We start from the raw sequence: 20,121 nt of genomic DNA on the forward strand, positions 1-20,121 counted from the left end.
GTGTGGTGTGTGTGTACACACACAATAAATACTATACTACTCGGATATACAAAAGTTTACAAGACAGTAGACATCTTTATTGCAGACATACTGTCTGTGGTCTGCAGTAAAGTTCTACTCCTCATTATACGTTGTGTTGCGCGCCGTAAATATCTGTACTGATCGGAACATACCAACAGTAACTGACAGTAGACATATTTACTGGCAACATACTTGTCTGTTTGTCTGCAGTAAAATAATGTGTAATCTGAGTATACTGTGGTGGTGTTACAGTAAATAGCTGTACTGATCGGAATATACAACAGTATACTGAACAGTAGACAACTTTAATCAGACCATACTGTCTATGTGTCTGCCGTAAATAGTCTACTACTTAGTTATGTGTGTGTGTTGTGTGTGTGTACAGTAAATATCTGACTGGTCGGAAATACAAACAGTATCTGAACAGTAGACATCTTTACTGGCAACATACTGGTGACAGAAATATCTATGCTACTCAGGATATACAAATGGTATACAAAACAGTAGACATATTTATTGCAGACAAACTGTCTGTGTGTCTGCAGGAAATATGTCTACTGCTCAGTATACTCACAGTATACTGTGTGTGTGTGTGTACAGCAAATATCTGTACGCTCGAATATACAAACAGTATACGGAACAGTAGACAACTTAACTGCAGACATATGTCTGTGTGTCTGCAGTAAATATGTCTACTGGTTCATATACTGTGTGTGTGTGTGTTGTGTTGTGTGTGGTGTGTGTACCAGTAAATATCCTATACTGCTTTGGACATACAACAGTATACTGAACAGTAGACATCTTTACTGGCAGACATACTGTCTGTCTGTCTGCAGTAAATGTGTCTACTGTTCAGTATACTGTGTGTGTGTGTGTGTACAGTAAATATCTATATTGCTTTGGACATACAAACGTATAATGAACAGTAGACACTTTACGGCAGATACGTCTGTGGTGTCTGCAGTAAATATGCACCTTTTTGTTGTTATGCTCTAGGTCCGTAAACTGGGGCATAACAGGGTCCAGGAACCCATTGTCTATGGCAGCCCACCGTATGGTTAAAAAGTTGTGAAATTTTGCACATTGATTGAGTACAGTTGTATCTTTAATTTCACCAAGTTACATGTTGGCAGTAAACATGGTATAGCGCCACCAACGGGTCAAAGTTGTAGGTACATTTGTGCATGTAACTTTTGAACTGTTAGCCCGATTTTAAAAAACAAGGTATCGTTGGATTCCTTGGATCATAGATAGATAGATAGATAGATAGATAGATAGATAGATAGATAGATAGATAGATAGATAGATTTTCCGCCATCTTGGATTTTGTTGAAAGTGAAACAAAATTTTCAGCGGTCACAAATTTTGACCGATTCTCACAAAAACCGGCACAGACTATCTTCAGACCAATCCGCACAAAATGTGGGAGACAGATTTTTAAATTTTGCCTTTGTTCGCCCACTACAGCCAGTCGGTGGCGAAGTCACCGATTTCTTTCTGAGCTCATATCTCAGGAATGCTTTGGTGAAACATAACTAAATCTGATGCCATGCTTTCAGGCGTTCCAAGTGCAGGAAACAAATCTGGTGTCATTTGGTTTCTAGGGGGTGCTGTAATTATCAAAACATTGTTTTTGCTCATATCTGTTGATATCTGTTGACAGGAAGTTTGCTCATATCTCGGCGCCACTTTGACTTTCGAAGACCAAATTTGGTCGCACACTTTGAGACTCCCTTTGAAGCATGCGGGGGAAAACATTGTCATTCGGTCACTAGGGGGCGCTGTAAGCAGCAAAAATGCTTTGCTTTTTTCTCTTGACGTGTTTGGATGTGAAACTAAATTTTCATGTCTGCTAATAATGTGCAATGTCCCATTTATGGACATTACAAAACTTTTCATGTCATCATAACAATTTAGCGGCATATTGGATTTCAACGAACTATCGTAAGTTACATGATCGCCTGATTTGCATGGGCCCCTCATTGCTGCAGCTATATTTATTAGTATGTTTTTATTAGTGTATAATCACCTGTGTATCTGAACTGTTGTGTTTTGTTGCCTTAACGACGTGGGAGAATATTCATTTTGCTGCAATCTGCAACTTTACTGCTAGGTGAAACTAAATGTTACACACCGGACCTTTAAGAAATCTTCATGACAACTGATTTTTAAGAAACATCATTACCCGTATTTGTCCTTTTTGGATGAAATATAATTTTTCTTTTAAATCTATCAGGATGAAATAAAGCTTACAGCCAATAAAATAAGAGATCCACAGTGTAAAATAACAAATCATTTGGTTGTTATTCTAAAACATTTATAATGCATGTTTTCAGCTGGAGGACAGACAGGCAGATAGACCTGTCTGTGGTATCTGTGTTATTCCTGTGTGGCCCCGCCCCGACTCCTCTCTAATTCCTGCCTCACATGTTTGGATCACTGCGTGAGACAAGGACTAAAGAGGACAAACTGTTAATCCAGTCTGTCACCCACTGCACACACACACAGCTAGTGTGCAAATGAAAGGATATTGTGTTCACAAGTAAGTCAGTCCATCGAACCATCTGTCCTTGTTCGGAAACATTTTATTCGCTCAGTTTTTTTAAATTTACAATCACATGGTATGCATCCAAAGTGAAACCACAAACAGCTTTCCATTTTTATGATATAATACACGCGCACACACACAAACACACACGGATCAATGCACACACTCACCAGACAATCCAATCTCATTCAAGCACAAAGAGACAAACCAATGATCAGTAAAAACATGTAACTACACAACAAACACGTTTCACAAGAAAAAAAAAACAAGTTTAGACTGTTTGCATGAAAAACAACAAATCGGGGTGAACCAGATGAGAGAGAGAAAAGATGAGTTCAGCTCTGTGACAGCACAGAATCAGTTCAACAGAAAGAACTGATGCGTTAATAAGTATCAAAACTAATTTGACGACACTACAGTACAGTCTATTTAAGTTGGGACGATTTATAAAACAAGAACAGGATGAGATGATTTGATTTGATGAGATGATGATGGAGGTTCGGACAGGAGCAACATAAGAGTGAGTGAAAAAACAGCTTCATTAACAGGTGATAGGATCATGATAGGGTATGTAAGTGGCGCCCTTGAAGGATGAGGCGAGGAACAATGTTTCTTATTAACATTAGTTCAATTAATTTATGGATTTCACCACCTACAATCTATGATGTTATAAGATTCAGAGAATCCAGAGAAATCTCTGCACATAAGGGACAAGCCCCAAAACCAACACTGAATGTTCTTCAATGTGACCTACGACCCTTCAGGTGGCACTGAATCGAAAAACTGGCATGATTGTATGAAGGATGTTACTACAAGAGCTCAGGAACACGTCAGAGAACTGTGAATAAATACAGTTTGTCCATGAGCTCATCTGAGCTGGACTGATAGAAAGTAGAAAAGTGTCCTCTGGTCTGAGTTTGCACAGCGTCCCAATGTTTTTTTTGGGGAACTGCTCAGGCCATGAAAGCAGATGTGTTATGTCCCCCTGTGACTGTGGAGAAAGTTTTAAACATCTGGGGAACTAACCCTGATGATGTCATCATGGTCACATTGGGCTTGAGATGTCCATTCCAGAGTTGTATCGAGAGGTTTTAGAGGCTTAAGGTCAGGATAGTCTGCTTCAATCTTACTAATACCATAATAATAAACTGCTGGAGTGACCCTTTAATAAATGAACAGGGGAGGTGAGTGCACAAACATTAGCTGCACTATGTACATGTAAGTTTGCATAAATGTGAGTGCGTTGCAGGGTCTTATTATTTCTCTAGTATGTGTTCAAAACAATATAAAGCACACATGTAGTCGTATAAAGAGTTCCCAAAATGAAATATTACAAAATGAGTGAAGCACGTTAAATATGACTACTCAGAGGTTAGAAAACCTACAGTTGTTTGCTTGCAAATGACACCTCTCCTATGTATACGGTGTGTATATATACTGTATATATGTGTGTGTGTGTCTGTGTGAGTGTGTTTAACGGATTGGGGCCTTCAGAGCAGCATCCACCTCCTCCTCTGGCAGCAGTGTGTGCCACTGGGCCACCGGACGCCTGGGATTGGCCAGCATGTCTGACCAGTGGCGCAGGCCGACACCTGATGCTCCGTAGCCGATCCAAAACTTGCCAATGGGGTCGTTGCTGCCCAGCTTGTCGTAGTCATACACAGTGATTATCACCTGGACTTTCTGTACATGGAGACAGCAGAGGAGGAGGAGAAGCTACAGTTAGTTCATTCTTGTGTGTGTGTATATTCCAGGTGACCTTACACCAAACACCTTTTCAAGCAATCGTACTGTCGCAGACGAATTTCAGGTTTCAGTATAAAATCCAGAAGGTTTTGCTCGAGTTGCGACATGTTCCAGTCATCCTGATAATTGGGCATAAGGTGGTCAAAAAAAACAAAGCACTATCAGGAAGCAGTTGACTAGTTGCTGTGAACTTGTCTTGTAAATAGTTACCCTGGCAACACTTTGCAAAAACTCGAAAACTAAAAACTTTTAAACATGAGATGTCAGATCTTTTTTCTAGTGTATGGTAGGCATTACTTGAATACACCATTCAGCAAAGCATCTGTCTCATTATTCCCCCAATAATATTATTATTATTATTATTATTAATAATAATAATAATAATAATGTGCAATACTAAATCACTAGGGCACCTCATTAAATAAAAAGTAACCATGGGTAAAACTTTGTGGAGTTTGTCAAAGCTTCTATGTAGTTATGTAGCAGCATAGACCAATAAATAACTGCGACATAAAGCTTGATTAATGAGACTTGATGATAGTCTGGTGATGCCAGACCAGTCATAAGCCAAAATATTAACAAAAAGAATTGACCTGATAAGTATAAAAATGATGGAACATTTCATCCTGAAGAGGACAGGACCAAATCTGACAATCCATCCAATGGTTGTTAGATCCTTCGAATTTCTCGGCTACTGTTCATCTGATCGACTTCTCGGTGGGTGTATTGCTTGGAACTCAAGTGTCCATTGTGAAGCTGTTTGGATGTCTGCTGTAAAGAAGTGTACAAACCTGGATCTGGGAGAAGGGGATCTCAAAGCTAAAGCTCTCATTGAAGTAAGGATTCAGAGTGTTCTGTTTGACTGTTGTCTTCTTCTTCTTCAGTCGCTTCCCGTTGTGCTGCAGCACCACCTTAACAAAGGGATCTGAGAGAGGTGGAATCAGAGAGTGGATCAGAGGAAGTAGCACGAAAACCACATCTGACATCCATTACCAGTCTTTAGCACAAGCATGCAAGCAAGTGTGTGTGTTCACCTGACAGTCCACCAACATCCATCTTCTTCAGGTTCTTGGCTTCCATGATGTTAATCGTTAGCTTGCCAGCCGTGGGCACATAACGAAGGGAAATGCAGACATCACCGAGCTTCTCTTGCTATTAGGGACAAAATATATGTGTATATATTTAAAAGTTGGTAATGATTGTTATCTCTAATATATGTTTCATTCGATTCCCAAAACAGGCATGTACCTCCTCTTTCTCTCCTCCAATCAGATCCTTCCATTCATGTATTGGCTGTCCAAGGTCAATAGAGTTCATGGGGATCTTGATCTCGCCGATCAAGTCATGTTTACCAAAGCGGTCAAAGTCAAACACCTGCAGCACCAGAGTCTGGCCACCTAACTCAGTGTACGGTATCTGTAGAAGGATGGTATGAGAACAAAAAGGTTAACCCTGCTTTAGACACATTTTCATTTTAATGTTCAAGTGGTCTCCAGCATCATGTACAGACCTTAAAGGTGAAGGTCTCATTGAAGACGGGACAGAGGTTCTTGCGCTGGATTTTGGTCTCAAACTTCTTCTTCTTGTCCGGCAGCATGTAGACTTTGACATAGGGATCTGACGTCCCGCCCATGTCCATGGCTGCAAGGTCCTGAGCCTGGAGGATCCCGACTATAAGCTGGAGAAGGAGGAGGAGATCAGTTTAACTGTGGGGTCCCAAATCCAGAAGCAGTGCTAGCTTTTCAGAATAAAGGACATCATCTGAGTCCTTCTGTTGTTAAGCTCATTCATTATTTTTGTCTTCAGGAGGTTGGATATTGAGTAGGTCTGTGTACCTGGTTATCAGTAAAGCTATAGTCCAGTGTGTACTCCAGTTTGCCAAAGAACTCCTTCTCCTCCTCTTGCTTCCCGTCCTCTCCTTCCTGGAAGACACACAGCATGGTTAGCAGTTAACAGACAATGTTATTAAGGTCACATATTTCACATTCAAGCTCCTGTGATTTGCTGCAGTCTGCTAAATACTGATTTCAGTTTATATATCCTTCCTCTAGGGAACATTATTAGGAATCACTCCATTAATTTTCATTAATGGAGTAGTTATGCTGACGACACACAATTATATTTATCGATCAAGCCTGATGCAACCAATCAGTTAACTAAACTCCAAGCATGCCTTAAGGATATAAAAAGTTGGATGACCTACAATTTTCTTATGTTATATTCAGACAAAACTGAAGTTCTTGTAATTGGACCCAAACACCTCAGAAACTCTCTTTCTGGAGACTTAGTTACTTTAGATGGGATCACCCTGGCCTCCAGCTCCACTGTAAAGAATCTTGGAGTTGTTTTTGATCAGGATTTGTCCTTTAATGTCCATATAAAACAAATTTCGAGGACTGCATTCTTCCACTTGCGTAACATCGCCAAAATCAGATGCATCGTCTCTCAAGCGGATGCAGAAAAACCAGTCCACGCATTTGTTACTTCAAGGCTGGACTATTGTAACTCTTTGTTATCAGGCTGCTCCAATAAGTCTCTGAGGACTTTGCAGTTAATTCAGAATGCTGCTGCACGTGTTCTGACAGGAACCAAGATCAGAGATCACATCTCTCCCATTTTGGCTTCCTTGCATTGGCTACCTAATAAATCTAGAATAGAATTTTAAATTCTTCTCCTTCCTTATAAAGCTCTTCATGGTCAGGCACCATCATATCTAAAAGAGCTCATAATACCTTACTACCCCTCTAGAACACTGCGCTCTCAGGACGCTGGGTTCCTTGTGGTTCCTATAGTTTCCAAAAGTAGATTGAGAGCCAGAGCTTTCAGCTATCAGGCTCCTCTTCTGTGGAACAAACTATCATTTTGGGTTCTGGAGGCAGACACGGTCAACACTTTTAAGTAGACTTAAGACTTTCCTTTTTGATAAAGCCTATAGTTAGGGCTGGCTCAGGTCATCCCATAGTTATGCTGCCATAGGACTAGACCACCGGGGAACCCAACCCAAATAAAAATTTGATTTGATTTGATTTGATTACTGCCCAGGAAACAAAAATGACACAAGATTACAGTTAAACAGACCTGGGTACAGTTAAGCAGACCTGGGTATTAAAGGTACCTGAAGGTGTTTCTTCTGTTACACATTTCCACAGTGGCAGATATCATTGAAGGAGTAGTTCAACATTTTGAAAAATATGTTTAGCTATAGTCAAGTGTGATTGTATTTTCAGTCTTTGTGCTAAGCTAAGCTAACATACACATATATACTAGCTACATATAACTCCCTGTACAGACATGAGAGTAGAATTCTTGTAAAGAAAGCACTACTCAAAATGTCAAAATCTACATTAGTGGTATATTGATGGTAGAGTGATGTGTAGCCATGTAATGGAGCCCTGGGAGCATTTAGTGCACCTCAGCAGTCACCAGGAGGTGAACTGGCACCTCTCCAGCTACCAGTCAACACTCCACACTGTGCTCCAGGCTGGACTTGAACTAGCTGCTCTCCAGTTCACAAACCAAGTTCCTACAGACTGAGCTACTGTCGCCACCATACATGCATCTGTTGAATTTTGGACTAGTGAAATCATATAAACTCTCCTAATTTAGAAAAGCTGTGTGGTAGAAACCTTGATAGGAGGATTCCCAACTCAGGATACATAAAATCATTTAAAAAAAAGTTATTTTCTGACCTTCTTTTCTTCTCCTTCCTCTCCTTCCTTGTCCTTCTTCCTGCGCCCTCGTCCTCCCTTCCTCTCACGGACCTTCTTGGGCTTCTTGCCCTTGTTGATGCACTTCTTGTAAATGCAGAATCCCATGCAGGCGACAAGGGCAAGGACCACGACCACAATGGCTCCTACAGCCCACATGGGCACTGGAGAGCAAGGAGTGAGGATGGAGAAAGGCAAGTTGGTAAGAAGTTTATAAACAGCGTAAGCTGGTGTCATGGTTAGGGATAGAGCTATGTTTCACCACAGAAAACATAGATAACTTGACACATATTGTTCTTTATATCAGGGAAAACAGAATGGTGCAAGACAAGAGATGGACTTACTCCTGAGTTTATGATCTTGGAGGGCAGAGCGGAGGGGGTCACATGATGAGATGAGAGAGGACAGAAAGAAAATGAGATGACAGGATGGTTAGATGATGCTAACAGACTGTTTGAGAGTGGCAGGCTTCAGCTTTTTTTTTTTTCATTCAAACACAAATAATGATGTACAGCCACTGAATATACCGTTACATCAACCAAAGGGGGGGGGGGTCAGGCTTCAGCTTTTGACCCTTTTGTATCTATAACAGCTTCCACTCTTTTTACAATTTACAATAAGATTTCGGAGTGTTTTTGTAGGAATTTGTGTCCATTCATTCTCTAGAGTATTTATGAGGTCAGGCACTGATGTTGGATGCTCGGTTCCAGTTCATCCCAGTGGAGTTGAGGTCAGGGCTCTGTGCGGGCCAGTTAAATTCTTCCACACCGAACTCATCAAACCATGTCTGCATGGACCTTTGCTTTGTGTGCTGGAGCACAGTCATGTTGGAACAGAAAAGGGCCTTCACCAAACTGTTGACACAAAGTTGGAAGCATAGCATTGTCCAAAATGTCTTGGTATGATGAAGCATTAACATAGACCTTTACTGGAGATTAGGGGCCTAGCCCAAACCCTTTGTCCATACAGTGTGTGTGTGTGTGTGTGTGTGTGCTCACTTGGCAGGTGCGTGTGCTCATTGTAGAACTTGTTCTTCATGCTGTTGAACTGGTGGTTGGAGTGGTGTGAGGGGGGTTGGTGAGGTGGAGGTTCCCTCTCCCTCTCCCTCTCTCTCTCCTCCTCAGCCGCCCTGCGGACCCTCGCCGCCTCCACACTGACCAATCGCATCGCTGCTCTGTGAAAATCAAAGACAACAAATGGTCAGCGACTTGCTCGTCAGCAGACCAGTTAACAAACAACCTGGCTGGATGTCTTTTTGGTCAACAGTAACCAGAGGAGGAGATATTATGCCCCTCTTCCTTTCTTGCATTGTTTCTTCTTGTCCTCTTCTTCTGCCTACTTCCTCTTGTTGCTTCCTTCCTCCTCTCTTGCTTCTTTACCTTTCCTTCATCTCTGCTTCACAAAGAGCAAAACTCAGCCGCAGCTTGTTGCTTGCACATAATAATCCCTCTGACTTTGTAACGGCAAAACCGATGGATGAACACACACATACACACACATATATCCTATACACATATCCTCATATATAGTATACGTATGTCAAAACATTTAATTGGCTCTCAGACCTTTTTCACAGCAGAAAGTTTGACTTGACTTACTAATAACATTAAGGATGGCTCTGTTCAAGCTTTCCAGGAAGTCATGTCAGTGTGACAGTGAGCCAACATGAACATTATCAGGACCCTGAAACAAAAGCAGCTAAATACCAAGTATTAATATTTAGTGTACTAAATTCTATCAATTCTACCAAACTACTACCAAACTACTACCAAAATACTACTGTGACAGAAGATTGAAATTCAGTTTATCCAAATGATATATTCCTGCTTTGTTTTATTTCCAAACTCCATGTTCATGGAGTTCCTGTCAGTTTTATCCTTTAATGAGGCACTCTGTGAATCCATCTCCATATCAGGCTTAAAAGGTGGATTCAGTGCAAACACAAAGCTCGGTCAACCTCTGCCCACGGCCCTGTGACAAAGCAATAAAATAAAGACACAATAGTATTTTCTGCTGATCATGACACTCTCTTAATTACTTTTTTTTTTGGCCCTGTAAAGAGTTCAGCCTGTCAGGTACGCTGACATTTAAACGCACATACATAGGCCATGCCCACAGCTCACATCCCTGTGTCGCCTCGGCGATGTAACGAGATTCATTGCTGAAGGTAATCCGAAAATCCCTCAGCTTAGACAAGTTAAGGACAGTTTGCCTCCGTGGGTCTCCTCCCCTTTCTCCTCATCCCAACATCATCTCTCCTTTCTTACTCTCCTCTGTTGTCCCCCTCTGCCTGTCATGATTCCCTCAGCTGCAGTAAAGACATACACGCATATCATACATATCATATCGCCATGATGAGATCTGGTTTAGGTGGTGAGCTCTGTGAGCTCCCTGGATTGTATAAGTAGAGGATTAGAGAGGGAGGCTTCAGTCTGTGTGCGTGTGTGTGTGTGTGTGTGTGTGTGTGTGCATGTGTGTGTGTGTGTGTTGATAGATTGGTTAATACACCACTGCTGACCTCCAACTAAATGAAAAACCTTAAAGCAACAGTTCAAATACGCTTATTCACTTTTTTAGAGTTATGACATTCGTACCACTCTCATGTCTGTATGGTAAATATAGAGCCAGCAGCTGGTTAGCTTAGCATAGCACAGAGATTGAAAATGGGGGCTAAACAGCTATTCAAGGCTAAGCTCTGCCAAAAGGTAACAACATTTCTTGGTCCGGCACACTAACTCACTGAAGTCTTCTGCCTGACAACTGCTCAGACCAAAAATAGCCATAATGACACATAATCTGTAGTAAAATGGTAAATTGTTGTTTTTTTGTACAGATTTAACAAAGGAGATACAGAATGTCGACCAGTGAGCTTTAGATATGCTGGTAGTGTAACAGTTTAGAATTTGTTTTGTGTTTCCTGTTTTATTTTGTAGTTCTACCCTGTGTCTTGTCTTACTGTCGTACTTCTACTTCCTGCCTTGTTTTCCCGCCTGTTTTTGATTCTGCACCCGTCCCTGATCAGTTTCACCTGGGTGTCTGTTTAGTTCCTGTGTTTCCTTTGTTTCCTTGTCTGTCCGTTAGATGTCTGTGCTGTGTTTTTGGTTTTCTGGGGTTTGCCTGTGTTCCCAGTTTTGATTTTTTTTACTGGCTTTTAGTTGTGAGTCTTTGATTGTGTTCCTATGTATTTACGCCTGTCATTTGTGTTGAAAGTCTTTCAGTGTGGCTCTGTGTCTGTAGCTGTAGCTTCATATACTGTATGAACAAACAGACAGGACAGTGGCATCTTCTCATCTCACTCTCAGCAATAAAGCCAATATTTCCCAAATTGTCTTAAATGAGATAATTCCATGTGTATAAAAACATGTCTGTGACCAAGGGAAGATGTTTTTCCTTGTCACTGTCACCACGTGCTTGCTCATGGTGGGCATTGTTGAGTCTCTGTAAATAATATTATAGAGAGTACAGTCTAGACCTGCTCTGTATGAGAGAGAGTGACTTGTACTAAAGGCTTTTTAACTCAGGAAGAATGCATCCTGTGCAATTTACAGTTGTGTTTTTTTAAAGATTTTTTTTTGGCCTTTTTTGATAGTACAGCTGAAGATAGATAGAGAGAGGGGGATCGACACGCAGTAAATTAGCCGTCCGATGCGGGATTTGAACCAGGGCCAGCTGCAGCGAGGACTATAGCCTCCACACACGGGGCGGCCGCTTAACCCACTACGCTACCGACCGCCCCCTACAGTTGTGTTTTTATGAATTTACACTATTACATACTACGATGCCATATATTAAAAAGATATGTGATGGGTGAAAGCTGAGTTTGGTATTTTTACTCTCCACTACAACCTTGTTGTTTTGGGTTTGACTGATATTTTGCATATTTATGCATAGGCAAATCCAAGTTTGTGGAGTAACAAATATGTCTATATTAGTAGTATTATTAATGAATATTGTAATTGTTTTTCCAGGCCAGTGATTACAAATAGTCTATGCAGTGCAGTCTGCACAGAACTGTCTGAGTCCCTCTGAAACAATCATTGATTTAGACTGAAAATTCTGAAGTGAACACACATTAACCCTGAGATATATACATAGGTTTGATGCATTTTAGAAAGTAGAAAAGAAATGCATATTTAATGTTGGGATGGGACCTCAATCACATCAGAAGTGAATGAAAGCGAATGAATATTTGATTTCAGTCTAAGCCTGTGATGATTCTCTGTGTACTTTAGATAAAAGCACTGGCTGAGTTCTGTTTCATTCAGCTTTCTGCCAGGACTCTGTGTGTTGCATAATGGCATTTTAGCTCAAGTTCAGAACACCCCAAAAATCAGGATGATGACCACAGTTGTTATCTGGGTCACAGCAGAATTAGTCTGGACAGCTGCCAAAAACTGACGTCAGTTAGTTGGAAACCTGGTCGTGTTGATGCAGCAGTAAATGTGTCAGTCCAGAGACTGTAGGATGGTGAAACCAAAAAATAGAAGAGTGACATTTAGTGTGAGCAATATGTCTGCACCACAAACAATAGCTGCTTTAAAGTTCAATTTGAAGTTAAAGCTAAAATATAAAACAACTGATGTCAAAAGTGACACATGTCAAAATAAGACAACAGCCTTTTATATGAACACGAACAATGTCTGACATATTAAACAAAACTCACATTATGAACACTAAAATGCATGACAATCAGCAAAGTTGGCCGCATGAGAGTTGACAGAAAAGACTTCAAACATTCCGTGGGTGATATTTCACTGATTAGAGCTGAAGAAAAGTGTGTGTGCCTCACACTTTATCACCCCTGTGCATGGATGTTCATTTTTGATCAATTTACAGTATAGAGACTTGAAGATGAAAGGTCCGCTTACTAAATCACAGCCTCACAGTCTTAGAGTAGAAAAGCAAAATGACTTTTCTGAACAAAGCAGAGACCACCGGCAGACTTGGTCATGTGTTTACCTCTGATTGTAGTTTTTCTAGCCATTTTTACTTTGGTCCAGACTGAAATATCTCTGAAATTTTGTGGACATGCATGGTCCCCAGTGACTCTTGCCTATAGATTTTTTCCTCTAGTGCCACCATGAGGTTAACATTTTTGCTTTTAGTGACATAGCTTGAAAACATTCGGATGGATTGCCATGACAGTTTTTCTTTGACTCTATACTTACATTACATTACATTACATTACATTGCATTTAGCAGACGCTTTTATCCAAAGCGACTTACAGAGGAGGACATTGGTGTATGACTAAATGTTTTGATTGTGTTTAGTGCTAATTAACGAATGATAGCATGCATACAGCAAGGCTCAGTCACTCAATACACTGTCTCTAGAAGCCATATTGTGGGAATTTATATTTACTGTGAACACAAGTCACAGGTGGGTTCTCAGAGGTTTAATGAGTTTATCTGTTTTTAAGCGCAGTACAAGAAAATTAAAGAAATCATTCAACAGAAACTGAAGTAGAACAATTCTTTATACTCATGCATTCTGTGTACTTAATTCATTGAATGAAATGTTGAGAATTGAGCATAAATGTATATGAGGCCTGGACATAGGTCAACCCTGATACTTCAAACAGCTGTTGTAGTTTAGGATGAATCTTGAATCCAGATCTTGAGTTGGTTTTTTTTTGGTTTGTTTTTTTGCTTTTTAAAGGCTCTCTGCTCTGATCTGCACACACACAGATTGGAGGTGAACAGCCGGTCAAAACTCTGAACTGAACCTGAGGCGTCATTAAGGCTTCTGACACAACTGCTGGAGGCATTTACATGCGCATACTAGTAACTGTGGGATTTGTGGACAGCTTGAAAATATCAAAATCCCAAACCATACTCTTGCATGACAGAGAAAAGCACCACTACAACATTTGTAAGTTTGTAAGTCAAGTTTTTTTCTTCTTGGGGTAAAAACATGGTACAACTGAACAACAAACAACATTATATAGTATATATACTATATATATATATATCTATATATTATATATATATATATATATATATATATATTCTATATATATTATATATAGCAGAGCATACAGAGCATTTGCATTGTGCATGCATTGTTTACACAAGGTCTGAGAGACAATTTTATACATTTGAAAGGTAGATGTGGTCATGATTAGTGACGTCTTGGTAGCCAAAAGGTTACAGCGCATTGCCACATGGCCTCCACATCGGTCCCAGCCGATGCTGTCATACCTCTCTACCATTTCCTGTCTGCCTCTGATTGTGCTGATCGATAAAGGTGAAAATAATGCCCCAATTTTTTTTTTACTTTTTTGTAAATTGTAATTGTAGAACACTTTGAACTGCATTTTGTGCAAAGAATTCAATGTTTGATACTCAATTTGCTTTTATAACCACCATATCTGACAACCTGCATGATGAGCCTGCAAGAGAACACCACTGCAGTCTTCTACAGTTTGTTGTAGATCTGCAGTTTTGTGCAAAAACCCACAAAACTCATCAAACATCTGCACCACAGCAGCCAGCAACCATCCAGTGTCCATTCACTCAAACTCTGCTCAGTTAACGGTTGTAATACTTCATTTAGGCTGCAGAGGTAAACATAGGTATCGTGCTGGTGCATTGTGGGTGATTGCACGTGAACACAAATAGCCGTGCATTAGCCTGCTATAATCCACTTAAACTAATCTTTCCCACTTTTGGAAAACATCCTCCACTACCTGTAAAACTAAATGTTTGTGTCATGCAGGGACTTCCTCAGTGAAACGCATTCATCAAATGATAAAGAAAGACATCAAATTCAGCATTAAACTATCAAATCGAATTAACATTAACTTCCTGTGACCAGAGCTGCTTCTTAACAGATTTACAGGCTTCACAGCTGAGATGAGCAGAGAACAGCAAAGCAAGGTGAACAAACTGCAGCTGAAATGAGTCATTAACAAACCTACAGAAGATTATTCATGACAAGTTTCATGATCGTGTCATTTTCAGGTGAAAGCACCAAACATTTGACTGCTTGTCTAAAATAAATCCATTTAAAACATCCTTTTGTCTATGGGAACAAATGAACTAATGAATAATTCTGTATAAACTGTAATACAACATGAAAACAGCTTGTAACTCACCGTGTTAGTCTCTCGTGGTTCTTTGGGTTTTATCTTATTTTATTGTTTTGCATCCAAACGTCCTCCAGACAAATCCACGGCAGACTGATGAGAAGTCACTGCATGTAACTCCCTCTCTCCCTCTCTCTCTCTCTCTCTCTCTCTCTCTCTCTCTCTCTCTCTCTCTCTCCCCCTCCCCCATTCTGGGTTAATCTCCACAATATCCCTGACTGCCAACTACTTACTGTCCACCTCCACTGCAAAAACAAACAAAAAAAAGTCCATCTTTAAGTTGTGTTAAGTCAAACACTGTGACTTTAAATCATATTTCTATTTATTTTACCTACTTGTAGATTTTCTAACTGATTGATCAGATTTTCCAGCTACCAGTCTAAATGATTTGTTAGCATCAGAACCATTACACCTGTTGCGTGTTCCAGAAATAATTGGAATGAAAAAGAGCAAAACTCTCTCTCTCTCTTCTGTGATTAGAGCCATTCACAGAAGAGAGAGAGAGAGTTTTGCTCTTTTTCATGTTGTCATTGGAGTTCATTCAGCTCTTTCAGTTAAGTCGCCCTGCAGGCTTCAGCACGCTGCATCACACCCTTCACCCTGACACACGGGTTAGATCTGAGTGAAGGTCATGAACAGCACTGTGTGAGGGTCATCAGTGTGGGATATAGTGTATAATGTATTTGAATGTACTTTAAAATGTTTGATTTTTAAATTGTTCATAGAAATGTTTAGCTTTTTTTCCTTCAGCATGTCTCTAACACTCACTGTGCAGTACTGAACATCTTCAGCAGATGGCTTTGCTGCTTTCATCTGAACAGACAGATTACACAAACAACTCAAACAATATCACCATAAGCTCTGCAGACATTCCCACACTACTTATAAATAAACAGAAATATTATGCTGACCACCTGAATATGTTTTCCTACTTAGATTATTGTTTATCTCAATAGTATTATAGAAGGTGTACACACTGTAAAGCACTTTGAGGCTTGTGATATGAGACAGATATGATATGGGAATATTGTGTTTATTTTCTTTTATTCGACAACTTCAGTTACTTTTAGAATAATATTATAAAATATAACCCACAAGTAAATTATGATGTATTATTATATTTGATGTAAAATCATTTTTGATCCCCCTTGACAAGCTGCAACATTGAAGTGAAGCGGAAGATAGAAAAATGCCTCAGGTCCCCATCCCAGTGTGTCAGTTGGTTTTGGTAAACTGATTATTGGTTGGAAATTTGCATCACTACGATACAATATCATAATTCGGGTGTTTGGTATCAGGGCCCCTCGACTTTGGAACGCCCCGCCTGAGGACATAAGGCTTTTCTTTTTTTTTTATCACTTCTTGAAATATTTTTATAGACTTGCTTTTAAGTAATGTTATCTTTTTTTTTTAAGTTTTTTTTTTTGGTAGATGTTGGTAACCAGAAAGGGATCAGCACAGAGCATGGTGTTTGTTTCAACAATAATGAAAAATACAAATAAAAAATGTTAATCACAAAAAAAATTTGCTTTATTTAATTTATCATTATGTTTTCTCATTTTTATGTATTGTTAAACTTTTTTAAATGTTTCATTATTTTATGTTGTCTCGTCTTTTAAATGTTGTTGGTTCTTCTGCTGCTATTTTGCCCGAGTATCCTGACAGCCTGTCTGTCAAAGAACAGCTGATAACCAACTTCCTCTGTACAAGGAGCAGGAGAGAGATGGATCCACCACAGGACGAGTAAGGTAACTCTGGACACACAGGAACCTTCACAGACTGGCATGACAAGAAGAGTCCAAATAAACAACATGCAAATAACAGTGACTGTGTGACGTCAGTAGTCTATGATGTCTTCCACATATCAATATATTACGTCTAATTTCTAACACTATATATTTGCTCTCAGAGGCGATATTGACCAAAATGTATATATTGTATTATATTCTTTTTCTTATTTTCTACATTTGGTCCTTCATTCTGATGTCAATATTTCTGTACTAAAACATTACCTTTACTCACACAGAATTTCTTTTACATCTTCCTCCATAGTCATCAACAGCTTCAGTTTGTGGGTGGAAACAAACTGCTCACAGATTTTAGCCTTCAACACCATAATCTGTCAGAGGTGAACTTATTCTAACCAGATGTAAGCTACTGTGCATTGGTGACAAAAGCAGGCCTCTAATTTAAGCTCTTAATTATCAGCATTATGTTGGACAATAACAGCAATGAGCAGGTAAAGTGCTGGTTGCATGATTTTTTTAAATATTCAAAGAAAATGGAAGATGGGATGACAAAATGTTCCCATCCTGTTGATAGAAACCAGACAGGTTCTGGTTAATAAACAGTGTTGCTTATTTATACAAGTGTCGATGTGAATGGGCATACATCATTTTGTTATGTGCTCCATTTTGGGAGTTACTTACACTAAAGCCAAAATGTCTCTTTAAAGCTAGTCATCTGCCTTCCTGATTCATTGGAACATTAACCACAGATCTGAGGTCAGGATGAACAGGTCATGTGACAGATGTAGGCGTACACCAAAGTCCAGCTCATAATGTTTATTCAGATTAAGAACAGATCAGAAACAGTCACGATTGTTAAATGTCAAAGGGGTTTACAGGTAAATCGCCTGATACTCATCCTTCAATTAGACATAGAAACAGTGACGCCACCAGGACAGACGAGAACTTATCAACTTCATAGGTCAAAGATATTAAAAGTATGCTCAGTGAATGAACAGCTGGAAGGTGTGTTAACTTTAAAGCCTGTGCTTCGTTATTAGATTTCATCCCAGGCTCCATCCTCGGAGGGGAGCGTTTAGCTCTTGCCCCCCAGAGTGTGCTTGTCAAACAGGTACTCTGCCATCTTGTTGGTGTGGGCGTCCATGCGGGTGAGGTTGGAAATGTAGTCGCCCAGCTTCTTGATGGCCTCCACCTGCTCGTTCAGGTAGTGGCTCTCCAAGAAGTCACACAGCTGAGCACAGGGAGGAGAGGATGTGTTAGACAACATTATCCGAGACAGTCTTTTTTTCACAAACCTCTAAGATTAACACAGCCTTTATGACTTACATGAGGGTCCACGTGTTCAGAGGCCAGCTTGTGCAAGTCCAGCAGAGCCTGGTTGACGTTCTTCTCCAGCTGCAGGGCGCACTGCATGGCCTCCAGCCCGCTGCCCCACTCATCGCGCTCCGGTTTCTGCAGAAGGAAACATTCAATTACAGCAGACTGAACAATTAGGCCTTGTGTATGCAGGGCACAATAATCTGGGTCACTAGTACTGCTACAGGGGATTAGCACTGTCATTAGATAATGATTACTGGAGGAACTATTTAATATTTCAGGCCTGATTTAGGGAGCAGGTGTCACAACAAACACACAGGCTTGTGGTGAGACGCGTCACAGCAGGGTCCGCTCTCCGGTCTGTACTGACCTTGACATCCTGGAGGAAGATGCGTCCTCCTCTCTTGTTCTGGAAGGACAGCAGCTTCTGGGCATGCTCCCTCTCCTCGTCGCTGTTCTCCTTGAAGAAGTGGCTGAAGCCCGGAAGGGCCACGTCGTCACGGGAGAAGTAAAAGGCCTGCGAGGGGGACAAGGAGGATGAAAACAGTCATTAAGAGATGTCACCTATCATTATTTGCCAAAAAAAAAGAGACGTGTCAGTGACAAACGGTTATTCAACTAGGCAGTGGTCAGAGACATGAGTCATGACTTTGTAGAGTCAGTTTGTTGGTTTAGTAGTCATGAGACGAGGAGTGGTAAAAACTCCCCAAAAACAAGCAACATAAGCATGACACAGCAGTTTTTCTTCAGTGAGGTGGGTGGGGGTTATGAGACTACTTATCTGGCAACCCGCCCAACCAGTGATAAACAACCAAGACAAGCACAAACAGGACGCTCATCATCACATATACATATATACACACGGTTACTCCGCTGTTGTATTTAATATGAATCAATTTACGACCTGTCAGTGTGCTAGTGTGTGTAAAACATGTCACACAGACTCGTATACATTAGTATGTGTCGTTGGATATAATGCTCACCATTGAAGTGTAGGTGTAGGAGGCGAACAGCTCCATGTTGACCATCCTGTTGATAGCGGCTTCGCAGTCGCGGTGGTAGTTCTGACGCACTTGGGACTCCATTTTGGCTGGCGTTTCTTGGGCTTTTTCTTAACAAAACGGTACAAAAATAAAGCTTTAAGGCGACTTTGTCAGTAGTGTTCAGATAAAAAAAGAGAAGGTTTTTCGTGTCCGGAAGGCAAAGGAAAAAACAAGAGGGACGAAAGAAGAAGTTCCGTTCAAACACTGTTGAAGCAAGAACTCCTCAAGGTTTTCTTCCCCGGTGTGAAATGGTAGAGAAACGGCTCGGTGTATTTATACTCCGCGGCGTCACCTCGTGACGCGCGTAACGTCACTCGCGTTTCCGCCAATCACTGAGCTCAGTTGGCACATGACATGACAAAGGCTAAGTTACGAGACAAGAGATGAGGTTGCGCTTTTTTCGTCCTTACGGAAAATCCAGGTTCAACCGTCTTTATTCCTTTATTTACCTACAGTGACGAAGTATTTCTGTTACAACAGACAAACGAGAGATTACAAAAAATAAACTACATTATTTTTATATTGATATTCAAAAAACATGTTAGTTTTAAGTGTATAATTTCTGTGTAATTCTTTTTCCTTTTACATACAAACAACATAAAATAAACTTTATTTTAAGTACAAAAGGCAGACACCAGGTCATATTGCATTAGAAAGTGTGTCCAAACTTTTTCTCATCTGAAAAACACATGAACAGAAGTATCTTGGAGTCAGTAATGCTGCCAAATAACAAAAATAAAAGGATTTACTATTGTATAATAACTTGTCCCTATGTAGTTTCAGTGTAGTTATAGTGTTCTTGGAGCTGCTAACTTGGCACAGGATTGTTGTTTAACACTCCCCAAACCTTTAGACAATCTGTAGAACTTTACCTTGTCGTTAACTTTGGGCCTACGAGGCTGC

The 20,121-nt window shown here is 40.3% G+C and overlaps 2 protein-coding genes across 3 annotated transcripts; both read right to left on the minus strand.

Moving 5' to 3' along the window:
* Positions 1-2,573: 2,573 nt before the first annotated feature.
* Positions 2,574-15,363, minus strand: syt5a (synaptotagmin Va). Of its 2 annotated transcripts, XM_019261684.2 has the most exons (10): positions 15,120-15,363; positions 9,021-9,196; positions 8,367-8,381; positions 8,005-8,186; positions 6,151-6,237; positions 5,826-5,993; positions 5,564-5,731; positions 5,350-5,467; positions 5,107-5,240; positions 2,574-4,252 (listed from the first exon to the last, which is right to left on the minus strand). In XM_019261684.2, exons 2-10 carry the CDS (start codon positions 9,187-9,189, stop codon positions 4,043-4,045), a joined length of 1,251 nt encoding a protein of 416 aa, XP_019117229.1. In that variant the 5' UTR covers positions 9,190-9,196; positions 15,120-15,363; the 3' UTR covers positions 2,574-4,042. The 2 variants fall into 2 exon arrangements, with proteins under 2 accessions (XP_019117229.1, XP_019117230.1); XM_019261685.2 differs by lacking the exon at positions 8,367-8,381.
* A 2,297-nt stretch (positions 15,364-17,660) lies between these two features.
* On the minus strand, positions 17,661-19,463 carry fthl27 (ferritin, heavy polypeptide-like 27). The gene is given in 4 exon segments (NM_001303319.1): positions 17,661-18,089; positions 18,185-18,310; positions 18,546-18,692; positions 19,159-19,463. Coding segments are annotated over 4 exon segments (531 nt in total). The 5' UTR covers positions 19,261-19,463; the 3' UTR covers positions 17,661-17,933.
* Positions 19,464-20,121: the final 658 nt, after the last annotated feature.

This window comes from Larimichthys crocea, chromosome XII (assembly GCF_000972845.2).
Source record: "Larimichthys crocea isolate SSNF chromosome XII, L_crocea_2.0, whole genome shotgun sequence".
NCBI classification, from domain to species: domain Eukaryota; kingdom Metazoa; phylum Chordata; class Actinopteri; family Sciaenidae; genus Larimichthys; species Larimichthys crocea.

Excerpts from the sequence above, each read along its gene's own strand:
- syt5a (XM_019261684.2), bottom strand. The coding sequence starts at position 9,189 with ATGCGATTGGTCAGTGTGGAGGCGGCGAGGGTCCGCAGGGCGGCTGAG. Across the intron at positions 5,468-5,563 it reads TTGGAGGAGAGAAAGAGGAG|CAAGAGAAGCTCGGTGATGT; the intron begins GTACATGCCTGT and ends TGTCCCTAATAG. Across the intron at positions 4,253-5,106 it reads TCCCCTTCTCCCAGATCCAG|AAAGTCCAGGTGATAATCAC; the intron begins GTTTGTACACTT and ends CTCCATGTACAG.